We start from the raw sequence: 15,514 nt of genomic DNA, 5'->3' as shown, positions 1-15,514 counted from the left end.
ACTTCCCGCTGCCACAGGAAAACCAGACAGCATAATTAAAGACACCATGCACCCTGGACATACTCTCTTCCACCTTCTTCCGTCGGGAAAAAGAAACAAAAGTCTGAGGTCACGTACCAACCGACTCAAGAACAGCTTCTTCCCTGCTGCCATCAGACTTTTGAATGGACCTACCTCGCATTAAGTTGATCTTTCTCTACACCCTAACTATGGCTGTAACACTACATTCTGTGCACTCTCCTTTCCTTCTCTATGTGCTTTGTCTGTATAGCGTGCAAGGAACAAGACTTTTCACTGTATACTAATACATGTAACAACAAATCAAATCAGAAAAGGTTTGTATTTCTCTAGCTGTTCACGTATAAAACTGAAGAAGCAGGGGACGAGTTGAGGGGAGAATCGTCCCAGCAGCTGTGTTTTTCAGTACACAGAATTTGACAGAAATAATTTTTGCTCCTGGGTGGAGAACACCAGGCGAGAGTGTTCACGGATCCGCAAACTCAACTTTTTGCGAAAGCCATGATATTGCAAGCCACACCAGTGTCTGTCTGACACTTCATATTCACTCAATGCTCTCCTTCTGCGGTCATCATTCTAACAGTTAAAAACTGTTTGTCACCCACAACAGATTGGTTCCATTAAGTTTGTATGTCGTGTATTAATTTGCCAGACTCTTTGGCTCATATCTCTCCGGTGGCCATCCGTATAGGCTTGTTTTGCTCCAGCAAAATGATTTGCCTTCATACAGTTGAAACACTGCTTTCCCCATGCTGGACAATCCTTCTTTTCCTTTGTAGGATGTCCTCCGCAGTATTTGCATCCTGTCCTTTGACCATGATTGTATCGCTCTTTCAGCCTGGTCTGTTCTGCCCTGACATTTTACAACTTCTGTACACATCTGTTGCTTCTTGAGAGTAAGTTTCTCTCCTGTCAGACTTGGTCTCACTGCAGGATCTCTTTTATGCCTAACGCAGTCTTTCTTTTAATGAGATTATCCTTCAGATGCCCAAAATCACAGGATTCTGCAAGTTACGGCAGTCACAACTGATCATTGGTCTATTTTTCACCTTGAGCCCTAGCGTTCATAAGTCATTCATTTGATGTTCAAAGCATGTCTTCAAGGCTTGCAAAATCTTAGCCGTCTTTCTTTTCTGTTGTTCAGAGAGATTTAGGGTGGAATATAATTTATAGCGTCCCTCCCCAGCAGTTTTATTGGCTTTGGCTTATTAATAAATCTGTTGCAATCTAGTATTTTTGCCATTGCGAGTGTTAAAACTGCCAGTTCTGCTGAATATCTCCTTTCATTTCAACAGGAGCTGGGCAAGGAAAATTAGCAGCCATTTTTGACTTGACCACTGATTTTTCTTATAGCTTTCAGCTTGTGTTTTGCTTTTATTGTCACTGGCTATTTGCAGCTCTGGACTTTTACATTCCTCTTTCAGTAGCTGCGGCTTCTCTCTAACTTGTTAAAACTCGATCTCAGCTCCACTTCTGACACCGTGTTAAGAACGTAAAGAAGTACAGTGCTCCTAGTACTACATCTTTATTGAACTGAATGGAATATTGTTCTCCTCAGTCTGTATCCTGTGGCAGAGGTCACATATGGCAAGTCAGATAGGACCTTTCTTACATGATTGACTGTTTGGGTTTTGAAATGCAAAGGACATTCAATGTCACCGAATATCTCGGTAGTTTCAGACCAGTAAATTAATGACCAAGTTACCTTCAGATGTTGGCAATGATGATGTTTAACCCCAAAACAAACTTGTGAATGACTGGTGATAGTTTTCTCTTACTCTGCCAGTATTATAAGTTTTAGCTTCATAATTTTCAGATGGAAAATCTTTGGTCATTGTTAGGAAACTGTTTGTGTAAACAATAATAGACAGTCCAATTGAGCTGCCTCTGATCTTTTATTTTATGTCATCAGAGTATTAATTGGCCTGCCTGTTTGTTTACTTTTTGCGTTTAGTTTCCTGTTTAAGATATTATTGCTGTTTGCCTCCACCGTGGCAACCTGTCTGTATTTAACCAGTCTGATGATGTTTGAGGAATTCGCCTGAGAGTGGAGAGCAAGCAAAGTTGTCTGCTATTCTGATTTAGATCCCTCCTTGCTGCTGGGGAAGGCCTGACATCTGCTCAGATTGACTGCCCGAGATTGAAAACATAATTTGTGGAAAACTGTGGGTGCAAACCTGTAATTTGCTGCACTCTGGTGAAACATGTTTGAGTTCCAGCGGGCAGTGCTCTCGAAATGCCCTGCCTACAAATATATACAGTTTCTGCATGTATAAAGCAATGCATGGTGTATAAAGCAATGCATGGTGTATAAAGCAATGCATGGTGTATAAAGCAGCTTTTTTTATCTGAGCTTATTAATATCTTAACATTTGTTACTAATGTCAACTAATTTACTGAGTACATAACTGATAAAACTTATCCATTTGAACCATGCAGCTGTCATTTAGATGTGTGAATCATCACCAGTCATAGAGTTTTACAGCACAAAGAGTCCTTCGATGCATCATAGAACATAGAACATAGAAAGCCACAGCACAAACAGGCCCTTCGGCCCACAAGTTGCGCTGATCATATCCCTACCTCTAGGCCTATCTATAGCCCTCAATCCCATTAAATCCCATGTACTCATCCAGAAGTCTCTTAAAAGACCCCAACGAGTTTGCCTCCACCACCATCGACGTCAGCCGATTCCACTCACCCACCACCCTCTGAGTGAAAAACTTACCCCTGACATCTCCTCTGTACCTACCCCCCAGCACCTTAAACCTGTGTCCTCTCGTAGCAACCATTTCAGCCCTTGGAAATAGCCTCTGAGAGTCTACCCTATCCAGACCTCTCAACATCTTGTAAACCTCTATCAGGTCACCTCTCATCCTTCGTCTCTCCAGGGAGAAGAGACCAAGCTCCCTCAACCTATCCTCATAAGGCATGCCCCCCAATCCAGGCAACATCCTTGTAAATCTCCTCTGCACCCTTTCAATGGCTTCAACATCTTTCCTGTAATGAGGTGACCAGAACTGCGCGCAGTACTCCAAGTGGGGTCTAACCAGGGTCCTATAAAGCTGCAGCATTATCTCCCGACTCCTAAACTCAATCCCTCGATTAATGAAGGCTAGTACGCCGTACGCCTTCTTGACCGCATCCTCCACCTGCGAGGCCGATTTAAGAGTCCTATGGACCCGGACCCCAAGGTCCTTCTGATCCTCTACACTGCTAAGAATGGTACCCTTCATATTATACTGCTGCTTCATCCCATTGGATCTGCCAAAATGGATCACCACACACTTATCCGGGTTGAAGTCCATCTGCCACTTCTCCGCCCAGTCTTGCATTCTATCTATGTCTCGCTGCAACTTCTGACATCCCTCCAAACTATCCACAACACCACCTACCTTGGTGTCGTCAGCAAACTTACCAACCCATCCCTCCACTTCCTCATCCAGGTCATTTATGAAAATGACAAACAGCAAGGGTCCCAGAACAGATCCCTGGGGCACTCCACTGGTCACTGACCTCCATGCAGAGAAAGACCCCTCCACAGCCACTCTCTGCCTTCTGCAGGCAAGCCAGTTCTGGATCCACAAGGCAACAGCCCCTTGGATCCCATGCCCTCTCACTTTCTCAAGAAGTCTTGCATGGGGGACCTTATCGAACACCTTGCTGAAGTCCATATAGACCACATCCACCGCTCTTCCTTCGTCAATGTGTTTGGTCACATTTTCAAAGAACTCAACCAGGCTCGTAAGGCACGACTTGCCCTTGACAAAGCCGTGCTGACTACTTTTGATCATACTAAACCTCTCTAGATGATCATAAATCCTGTCTCTCAGGATCCTCTCCATCAACTTACCAACCACTGAGGTTAGACTCACCGGTCGGTAATTTCCCGGGCTGTCCCTGTTCCCTTTCTTGAATATAGGGACCACATCTGCAATCCTCCAATCCTCTGGAACCTCTCCCGTCTCCATCGACGATGCAAAGATCATCGCCAAAGGCTCCGCAATCTCCTCCCTCGCCTCCCACAGTAACCTGGGGTACATCCCATCCGGTCCCGGCGACTTACCAACCTTGATGCCATTCAATAGTTCCAACACATCCTCTTTCTTTATGTCCACATGCTCGATCCTTTCTGTCCACCGCAAACCAGCAGTACAACCACCCAGATCCCTTTCCACCGTGAATACCGAGGTAAAGTATTCATTAAGCACCTCCGCCATTTCTAACGGTTCCGCACAAACTTTTCCCCCTTCACCTTTTAAGGGTCCTATGCCTTCACATCTCATCCTTTTACTCTTGACATATTTGTAGAAAGCCTTGGGATTCTCCTTAATCTTACCCGCCAAGGTCTTCTCATGACCCCTTCTCGCTCTCCTAATTTCCTTCTTAAGCTCCTTCCTACATCCCGTATACTCCTCTAAATCCTTAACACCTCCTAGCTCTCTGAACCTTCTGTACGCCTCTCTTTTCTTATTCACCAGGTTCATCACAACCTTCGTGCACCACGGTTCCCGTACCCTACCAACACCCCCCTGTCTCATCGGAACGTTGTCATGCAGAGCTCCAGACAAACATTCCTTGAAAATCCTCCACTTTCCTTCGGTACTTTTCCCCAAGAATGCCTCCTTCCAATTTACCCGTCTAATTTCCTCCCTGATGACACTGTATTTCCCTTTACTCCAGAGAAACACTTTCCTAGCCTGCCTGATCCTATCTCTTTCCAATGCTATCGTGAAGGAGATAGAATTATGATCGCTATCCCCAAGATGCTCACCCACCGAGAGATCCTCCACCTGTCCAGGTTCATTAGCCAGCACCAGATCAAGTACAGCCTCTCCTCTAGTAGGCTTATCCACATACTGTGTCAGGAAACTCTCCTGGACACACCTAACAAACTCCTCTCCGTCCAAACCCCTAGCCCTAGGGATATTCCAATCTATGTTTGGGAAATTAAAATCTCCCATCACGACAACTCTGTTATTCCTACATCTCTCCAGGATCTGTTTCCCCATCTGCTCCTCAACATCTCTGTTACTATTGGGCGGCCTATAGAAAACACCCAGCAAAGTTACCGACCCCTTCCTGTTCCTAACCTCCACCTACAGAGACTCCGTAGTCAATCCCTCCACGGCGTCCACCTTCTCTACAGCCGTGACACTATCCCTGATCAACAGTGCCACTCCCCCCCCCTCTCTTGCCTCCCTCCCTGTCCTTCCTGAAACATCTAAAACCCGGCACCTGAAGCACCCAGTCCTGTCCCTGAGACATCCAAGTCTCCGTAATGGCCACCACATCACAATTCGAAGCAGCAATCCACACTCTAAGCTCATCCACTTTATTCACTACACTCCTGGCATTAAAATAGACACATCTCAGGCCTTCAGCCTGAGCACTTCCCTTCTCCATCACTCGTCTAACCTCCCTCTTACCCTGTCTACATTCCTTATCTATTTGCGAGCTAACCTCCTCGCTCTCAGTCCCCTCATTTCGATTCCCTCCCCCCAACCTTTCTAGTTTAAAGTCTCTCCAGTAGCCTTAGCCAACCTTCCCGCCAGGATATTGGTCCCCCTGGGATTCAAGTGCCACCCGTCTTTTTTAAACAGGTCACACCTGCCCCTAAAGAGGTCCCAATGATCCAAGTACCCAAATCCTTGTCCCTTGCTCCAGTCCCTCAGCCACGCATTCATTCTCCACCGATTCCTGTTCTCACTCTCCCGCAGCACAGGCAGCAATCCCGAGATTACTACCTTTGCATTCCTCTTTCTCAGCTGTCTACCTAACTCCCTATATTCTCTTTTCATGACCCCTTCCCTCTTCCTACCTATGTCAGCAGTACCTATATGCATCACGACCTTCGGCTCCTCTCCCTCCCTCTTCAGGATTTCTGGGACTCGACCAGAGACATCCCGGACCCCTGCACCAGGGAGGCAAACCACCATCCGAGAGTCCCGTCTGTGTCCGCAAAAACGCCTATCTGACCCCCTCACCGTAGAGTCCCCAATTAGCACTACCCTCCTTTCCTTACCCTTTTGCACTACTGGGCCAGGCTCAGCTCCAGAGACACTGCCACCGCTGCTTCCCCCAGGTGGGCTGTCCTCCCCAGTAGTACTCAGACAGGAGTACTTATTATTAAGGGGCACATCCACCGGGGTGCTCACCATCAACCGAGCTTTCTCCTTCCTCACTGTTACCCAGTTACCCTCCTCCCGTGGTCCCGGTGTGACCACCTGCCGATAGCTCCTGTCAATGACCTCCTCACTATCCCTAACCCGGCGAAGGTCCTCGAGCTGCAATTCCAGTTCCCTAACATGGTCCCTTAGGAACCGCAGCTCAACACACCCAGCACAGATATGGTCGTCCGGGAGGCTAGGAGCCTCCAGGACCTCCCACATCCTACATTGGGAACAACATACTGGCCTCACACTCATAATTGCCCTTTTAAACACACAGGGAAAAAAAAAGTGAATGAAAATTTTAAACTTTCCTTTCCTCCTCCTGTTTTCTCCAAAGCGCAGACATGATGGCCAGCGCCATCTAATCCCATTTTCCAGCACCTGGTCTGGCCATTTGTATATCTTGTGATCTAACAGGTTATTACAGCAAAATTAATGCCATTCCGAATTGGCCAGCTATGCTGATTTAATTTTTCTCTTTGAAAACTAAAAAACTGATCATTAATTATCCACTTTTAGTGTAGACCAATGGAGAGTGTATATTTTATTAATACTGTCCATTGGAATCAGGCTAATGTTTTTATTACATCCGATAGATGGAGGATGTGGACGATCACAGGTAGTTGAGGCAGTGGCAGGAGTAGACTTAGGTTGACCGTACATGGCGTCTCGGTGGTTAGCACTGCTGCCTCATAGACCAGGGACCTGGGTTCAATTCCCAGCTTGGGTGTCTGTCTGTGCGGAATCTGCACGTTCTCCCTGTGTCTGCGTGGGTTTCCTCCGGGTGCTCCGGTTTTCTCCCGCAGTCTGAAGGCGTGCTGGTTAGGTGCATTGGCCGTGCTAAATTCTCCCTTGGTGTACCCGAACAGGTGCCGGAGTGCTGCGACTAGGGGATTTTCACAGTAACTTCATTGCAGTGTTAATGTAAGCCTACTTGTGACACTAATAAATAAACTTTTGAAAGCTTTAAACTTTACGTTGCTTGACTGCCATTACCTGAGGATGCAAGTTTTTAAAAGCTTACTTTTTAATTTGGCGCAAATTTAAAATAGTATAGGGTTTAATTCAGTATCGAGTTTAGCCCATGAAATAAGTAAATGTTAGGTTCCAGCTTGCAAATACAAACTGGGTGAGTTAATGTGAGCAGGATGGAGGCTAGAAGAGGATGGAATGAAAATTATTTGGATAAACTTACAATGTTAAAATAGGAAAACAATCTTTTGTGTGTCTTCAGTGCATGGAAAGCATCAGTAAATACTAATGAATTGAAGTCAGACTTGGCTGAATGAAAGATTTGATTCTTATTCCAACAAGCCTGGATATACAAGCATTCTTTATGAACAAGGATGAAAAAATACTGATGTTTGTGTTCATTATATTAAGGAATAAATCATTTGAAGGGGTAAAGGTTAAGGTCCCACATGGCATGCGATCAGATGATGCATTGACAATTTCAAAAAAGAATGTTGTACTTGGGCATCTGTTTAAATATACATAAACAGCACAATGTAATCATTTGTTTTAACATTTGTAGCCCTGAATTTCTTGTGTTGAAAATGAACCTCCTCTTGCCTTGTAGTCAAACTGTAAATGGCCAATTTACTTTCCTATTCTTTTAATTGGTTATTGAAGGCTGTAATAGTCCATGATCTTGTGAACTTTGGGGTATTTTTGTTTCCAATCTCATTGAGGTTCTGCTCGGTTACATGTGTTTTTGGGCGCAGTTTTCCGAAATCACTGGTGCTAGAATTCGTAGAATTTTAAGCGCAATTTGCATTCGGCACAACTTGAATAGCTGCAACCTTTTTGCGCTAGTTTTGAAAGCATTACACTGGAAGCAGACCCCGCTCACAACACTCGCCCCTGGGGCGAATTAATCACCATTGGACATTTCCGCTAATTGTGCTCATTTGAATGCCTTCAGGGAGGCTTTAAAAATTAAACTGATTCTTTTGTGCATAAGGACACTACGGATGTGTTTTAAAGCTTTGAATTCTTTGGAATTACTAAGAAACTGATCACTGTCCCCAAATATTACACGAAAGTGCTTTATTTTATAAACAGCGAATTTCCATAATTTAAAATTGGTTATTCAGAAGTGGTGGATTGACATTACATTAAAAATGCTCATCTTTTGTGACATACCAACCTTCAGCTGTTTTAATCAAAATTCAAGTTACCGTTTTTTAATATATGAAAAAATAAATATTTCTGAAAAAATTACATTTGAAAACACTGCCCGATTGTGCTGGTTTGTTGGCAGAATTTGAGTTCACCGATACACAAATGAGTTGAGCAGAATTTCAGGGTGGGGACGGAGGGGGGAAGCACTTGTCAAAACTGAAGCATTCTGCATCAAAATTGGTGATTTTGCTCGAAAGTAGAAACCCTTACCGCAAACTGTTTTATCTCGTTTAGGCATTGTGTATCTTTAAATCCAGTTGAATACACAAAAATGGCCAGATTCTCTGACCTCACCCACAGCTTGGTTTCTCCCATCTCACCCACAGCTTGGTTTCTCCCATTCCACTGCAGAGAATGGAGATTTGGCTAAGCGCTACATTCTCAGTTCTCGCTGGCAGTGGGGCATGAACGGCTGGAGAATTCCAGCCAAAGTGCCAGTTGCAGTTAAAATCCATGTCCTCGGCCTAAATCGATAAAACTCGTGAGCTTTAGACCATTTGTCTCCAAGGCTACAATACAGTGCGACTGGTTCAGTTATGTACCTAATCAATTCTTTTCAATTGATTTGTTAATGAAATCCAAGAGCCCAGCTACTGCTTATCAGCTAGCGTAACACTCAATGGTGAGAAATAAAATAACATGATGCAGAAAAAATTGTCATTTTATAATGGAGATTCCAAACTTGCTTTCTTTCTGTTGAGCTGGCCAGTGGGTTTTGTACTGCAAATGTTATTAATGTTCCTTATTTACTTGTCTATATGTGGTTGAATACGTTGGCTTGGTGGTCAAAATCTGAAGTGAGGGTTGGGAATTTCCTGAACTACTGCTGCCCCAGAACTGGAGATAAATTCCATTTACATGTGTAGATGGAGTTTCTGCTGCAATTAGGAACACAGCCCCACGAGGTTAATCATGGTCACTCTTGCCTCCACTTACCCACTTTGACAGGTTGTTATCCAAGACCATTAATCTCAAGTTTTAGATTTTTCAATTGACCCAGCCTCAACAGCTTTGTGGTGGGGAGAGATTTCCAGATTCCCATTCTGCCTTGTATAAGGAAGTGCTTCCTGACATCATGAACAGCCTAGACCTAAATTTAAGGATATGTTACCTTGTCCTGGACTCCCCCACCAGTGGAAATTACTTCTCTCTCTGAGCTCAATCAACCTCTTTACTCATTTTAAACACCTCAATTAATTCACCTCTTAATCTATATTCAAGGGAATACAAGAACAATCATTAGTCTTGTTAACATCCCTGTGAATCTGTATTACATGATGTGGAGATGCTGGCGTTGGACTGGGGTAAACACAGTCAGACGTCTTACAACACCAGGTTAAAGTCCAACAGGTTGGTTTGGTAGCAAATGCCACTAGCTTTCAGAGCGCTGCTCCTTCGTCAGGTGGAGTGGGAGATGTGCTCACAAACCGGGCATACAGAGACACAAACTCAATTTACAGAATAATGATTGGAATGCTAATCAAGCTAATCAATGCTAATACAGCTAATCAAGTCTTAAAGGTACAGACAATGTGAGTGGAGAGAGCATTAAGCACAGGTTAAAGAGATGTGTATTGTTTCCAGACAGGACAGCTAGTGAGATTTTGCAAGTCCAGGCAAGTTGTGGGGGTTACAGATAGTGTGACATGAACCCAAGATCCCGGTTGTATTGCATCCAGGATATGCTACCTGAGTTTCAGTACTCCAGATGTAGTTTAAACAACTTTATACAATGGCACCTTAACTTCCATCCCTTTGTATTCCAATCCCTTAGCTTTTTAAATTATTTTTTCTTGCTCCCTGGATTTTAATGAGTTCTGAACATGGGACCCTAAATCTCTGTTCCTCAGTAGTTACAAGCTGCTTGCTATTTAGGAAGTATCCTCTCTCTCCCCTCCTTCCTCAGCCCAAGTGGATGGCTCACACTTTGCCTTACTGCACGTCATTTGCCGCAATGCTGCCCACTTGCTTATTCTATCAATGTGAAAACAAAGTACTGAGGATGCTGGAAATCTGAACTAAGATAAGATTTTCAAACACTCGACAGGTCTGGTATCTGCTGGAGAGGGAAACAGAGTAACCATTTCAGGTTGATTATCTTTCAACAGAACTGATAATCTGTCAGTGTTCCTGTGCAACTTTCTGCTTGCATTTACATCACTTACTGTTCTACCTACTTTGTCTGCAAACTTCGTTATGTGGCACTCTATTCCTACATCGAACAGCACAGGAACAGGCCCTTCGGCCCATGAGATTGTGCCAAACATGATGCCAAATTAAACTAATCCCTTCTGTCTGCCCTTGGTCCATATCCCTCTATTCCTCGAACATTTATGTGCTTATCTAAAAACCCCTTAAATGCCCCTATCACATCTGCCTCCACCATTACCCCTGGCAGCGTGTTCCAGGCACCTACCACTCTGTGTAAAAACAAAAACTTACTCCTCACATCTCCTTTGAACTTCCCCCTCTCACCTTAAGTGCATGCCCCCTAGTATTAGACATTTCAACTCTGGGAAAAAGATTCTGACTATCAACCCTATCTATAATTTTATAGACTTCTATCAGGTCTACCATGAGGGACCTTGTTGAAAGCATTACTTAAAACTATTCATAAAGTCATTCATAAATAAGATAGCAGTATAGATTCTCTAGATACCTCACTGGTCATCGAGTCAACTGGAGTACATACCTATCATCTGTTGGTGAAGATATTCTTGCAGAGAGCTGGAACTCTCCTGAGAGTAATCAAAAACACAGGAGCTGGAAAAGCCAAGGTACATTAAGTACATTAGAAAAGACAAGAAAATATAACTCCCTTGATAACCTCCATGAGCTCCACGGGGAATTACTGATTGATCTCACTGTGGGGCTCGTTGAGTAGGAGTTTCCCTGGTAACTGGCAGTGGCCTGCCCACCTGAAATTCATTATTTGAGCCTTTTTTAAGGCAGGCCCAGGCCTGGGCCTGCTGAATGGTCCCAAGCAGGGACTAGTGTGTGTACACCACAGTAGTGGTTTTACTTTGCATTCTGTAATAAACTATGTTCCTTTCCAGTTGGGCTTCCTGAGTCATTACACCAACTAAGCAGGCCAATTTATGATATTGATTTACCAGACCTCATGAATGGAATGATATTAATGGAATTTATTATATTCACAATGGATATACACATTATTCCTTCCAGCTATAGTAAGGTCATATTTCCAGCCTTTCAGAACTTTACAGGACATTGTGATGCCTTTGCAAGCAATTGGTGCTGAAAATTTGACACAACCCTCTGCAAATATCATGATTTCACCATCACAAGTTGATCAGTATTTTGACTACAATGGAAAATTAAACTTGGGCATAGTTCTATAGTGTCACAATTTTGTTAATTGACTCAAAGTAAAATAATAACAATCAAGTAGGGAACATACAAATCAAAAATGAACAGAACAATGAGGAAAGTACTAAAAAGTTATCAAAAACAAATGAAAACTACTAATAAGAGAAAGGAGACATTAAAAGGTACTTGTAATTCATGGTGTAAGAGGATTTAAGATTTTTTTAGTTTTTCCAAATTATGTGAAAATAAGATGCTGGAAACATGTTTGTTTTAAAGTTTTACATTTGTCAAACTTTGTGTGGTGAATCATTCACTTCATGATAACTGAATGTTTCCCCCTTTGCCACAAGGCTCAAGTAAGGAGATGGAGAGTTAAATACCCTCAGTGAAACACCATGCAAGACAAAGCAGCACACTTGGACAGTGCCACTGCCACCAAACTCAGTGTCCATCCTCTTCACCACTTTGCACTATTACAGATTTACTCATACATCTTTAATACTTCTCAGCCCCATTACATTTACCACTAAGAAGGACAAGAGCAACAATACCATGTTATAATGCAGTGTTCTTGGTTGTTGGGCTTGAGTAGGTTGTAGAGATGGAGAGGGATTTGAATGAGAATTTTTAAATTGCTAAACAGATGTGAGCAGCATCATAGAAATCATAGAAACCCTACAGTGCAGAAGGAGGCCATTCGGCCCATCGAGTCTGCACCGACCACAATCCCACCCAGGCCCTACCCCCACATATTTTACCCACTAATCCCTCTAACCTACATATCTCAGGACTTTAAGGGGCAATTTTTAACCTGGCCAATCAACCTAACCCGCACATCTTTGGACTGTGGGAGGAAACCGGAGCACCCGGAGGAAACCCACGCAGACACGAGGAGAATGTGCAAACTCCGCACAGACAGTGACCCAAGCCGGGAATCGAACCCAGGTCCCTGGAGCTGTGAAGCAGCAGTGCTAACCACTGTGCTACCGTGCCGCCCCATCAGAACAGAATTTGGAGTGGGTTAGGATACAGCAGCAGAACTTTGGATGAGTTCATGTTATAGATGCAAGATGGAAGGCTGGTCAGGAGGGCATAGGAATAGTTGATTCTGGAGGTAGTAAAACCATGGATGAGGGCTTCAATAGCAGGTGAGTTGAGATGGGGCAGAAACCAACAATATTATGTAGATGGAAGTAGGTGGTTTGGTGGTGCAGAGGAAAAGGGGAGGAAGCTCAGTGTGGTTGGCAGCAATGCAGAGGTTGCAAACTATCAGGTTCAGCTTGAGACAGTGGCTATGGAAGGTGGTGGAATCGGTGGAGAAGGGTTTTGTGACTGGGCCCCACAACAATGTCTTCTGTATTCGCAAACCTTAATTGGATGAAATTGCAGATCTTCAAGGATGTTTAGGTAAGCAGCCTAACAACATGCAGACAGTGGAGGAGTGTGAGGAGTAAAGCAAAGTGAGGATAGTGTACATGTGAACCAGTAATCGTATCTTCAGATAATGTTGGGCAGAAAGTATCTCAGAAACAGGAGGGCACTTAGATAGATCCTTGGGAGATTGTAGCATGTTGAAAGGGAAGCCATTTGCAGGAAATCCTCTCTATGACTGGGTAAGCAGGAATGGAACCAGGTGAGGACAATCCCTTTCAGCTGGATAGGGTGGGGAATTGGAGGAGAATGGTGTGGTCAAATGTAAGAAGTCTCACAACACCAGGTTAAAGTCCAACAGGGTTTATTTGGAATCAGGTGAGATTCACCTGATGAAAGGGCAGTGCTCCGAAAACTCATGGTTCCAAATAAACCTGTTGGACTTTAACCTGGTGTTGCGAGACTTCTTGCTTTGCCCACCCCAGTCCAACACCGGCATCTCCACGTCATGGTCAAAAGTGTTAAAGGCTACAAACAGTTGGAGAAGGATAATGAAGGGGTAGCACTCAGACAAAGGCTGGAATGTTCTAACCTTTGACACCAGTGGGATTTTTCCATCCCGTTTCAGTGGTTGCAAACTATCAGGTTCAGCTTGAGACAGCCTCATCAAATTCTCCAACTTCGTTGCAGTGGGAGCGTGGCATGAATGGGCGGTAAGATCATGCCCAAGATATTGTTTGTGATTTTGTTTAGGCCAGTTTCAGTGCTGTGACGCAAGCAGAAACTTGGTTTAAGTACAGAACCATTAGATAATATAAGTGTGTGGTGGTTCATTTTGACAGGTCGAATAGGATGAAAGATTATAATATTAAGGGTAAGACGCTTGGCAGTGTGGAAGATCAGAAGGATCTTGGGGTCCGGGTTTATAGGACGCTCAAAGCAGCGTCGCAGGTGGAGGCTGTGGTTAAGAAGGCGTATGGAATACTGGCCTTCATCAATAGAGGAATTGAGTTTAGAAATCGGGAGATAATGCTGCAGCTGTATAGGACCCTGGTCAGACCCCACCTGGAGCACTGTGCCCAGTTCTGGTCGCCTCATTACCGAAAGGATGTGGAAGCCATAGAAAGGGTGCAGAGGAGATTTACAAGGATGTTGCCTGGATTAGGTGGCATGCCTTATGAGGATAGGTTGAGAGAGCTAGGTCTTTTCTCCTTGGAGAGGCGAAGGATGAGAGGTGACCTGATAGAGGTGTATAAGATGTTGAGGGGTATTGATAGAGTGGATTCTCAGAGGCTTTTACCCAGGGCTGAAATGGTTACCACAAGAAGTCACAGGTTTAGGGTGCTGAGGAGTAGGTACAGAGGAGATGTTAGGGGTAAGTTTTTCGCTCGGTGGTGGGTGCGTGGAATCGGCTGCCGGTAGTGGTGGTGGAGGCGGATTCGATAGGGTCTTTTAAGAGACTTTTGGATAAGTTCATGGAAGTTAGTAAGATAGAGGGTTATAGGTAAGCCTAGTAGGTAGGGACATGTTCGGCGCAACTTGTGGGCTGAAGGGCCTGTTTGTGCTGTAGCTTTTCTATGTTCTATAATGGTTCTGATGAAAGCTTGGCTCTCTTAAAATAAAATCGTGCTTCTTACATAAAGATGAATTCGAGATGTTTATCATCATTTTCTCATGGTGAATAGTTGTGTTTATCAAACTGACAAATGTCACTGCTGGGAAATGGAACACATTTTTCTGATTAGGTCATTTTGTCACTAGCAGCATTGGGTCAGGTGCAGGGCAGCCAGATGCAAAACAAAGTTCTCTTTACTGTGCAACATCAACTTGTCTGAAAACTTGCCTAAATCTCCAATTCTGCACCCCCTGCTGCTAGGTTTATTTTTTTCTAATTTTCTGAACTTGTAGGCTGGAATTATACCATCCGGCCTGCCACAGGGAATCGGGATGAGGAGATGCTGGCGTTGGACTGGGGTGAACACGGTAAGAAGTCTCACAACACCAGGTTAAAGTCCAACAGGTTTATTTGGTAGCAAATACCATAAGCTTTCGGAGCGCTGCTCCTTCGTCAGATGGAGTGGAAATGTGCTCTCAAACAGACAAAATCAAGTTGCAGAATACTGATTAGAATGCGAATCCTACAGCCAGCCAGGTCTTAAAGGTACAGACAATGTGGGTGGAGGGAACAGGGAATCAGAGCAGGGGGGAGGGCGGACAATGGAAAGGTCCATTGACCTCCGGTGGGATTTTACTGTTTCGGGACGAGCGTGGCTGTAAATTCCCACCCGTAGAATCATAGAATCCCTACAGTGCAGAAGAAGCCATTCGGCCTATCAAGTCTGCATCGACTCTGCCAGAGTCTGTTCCCCTGCTCCTCTTCTCTCTCCTTTCTCCCCTGGCCTCTCTCCCCATCCCTGTAACCCCCCACATTTCCCATG

General features: G+C 44.2%; 1 protein-coding gene across 2 annotated transcripts in view; it reads left to right on the top strand.

The window, feature by feature from the left end:
• The window catches only part of borcs5 (BLOC-1 related complex subunit 5), an 80,160-nt gene that overhangs the window by 27,618 nt on the left and 37,028 nt on the right, over positions 1 to 15,514 (top strand). Inside the window, exon 4 of one of the 2 annotated variants that reach the window (XM_078219939.1) lies at positions 14,985 to 15,059. The exons of the other annotated variant lie outside the window; for it this stretch is intronic. Within the exon in view, the coding sequence (XP_078076065.1) occupies positions 14,985 to 15,059 (75 nt within the window). The remainder of the gene's footprint in view (positions 1 to 14,984; positions 15,060 to 15,514) is intronic. 2 annotated transcript variants of the gene reach the window in all.

The sequence above is a fragment of the Mustelus asterias genome, chromosome 9 (assembly GCF_964213995.1).
Source record: "Mustelus asterias chromosome 9, sMusAst1.hap1.1, whole genome shotgun sequence".
Lineage (NCBI taxonomy): Eukaryota > Metazoa > Chordata > Chondrichthyes > Carcharhiniformes > Triakidae > Mustelus > Mustelus asterias.
The sequence above is the reverse complement of the archived record's forward strand: the minus strand, read 5'-3'. Positions and strand labels throughout refer to the sequence as shown.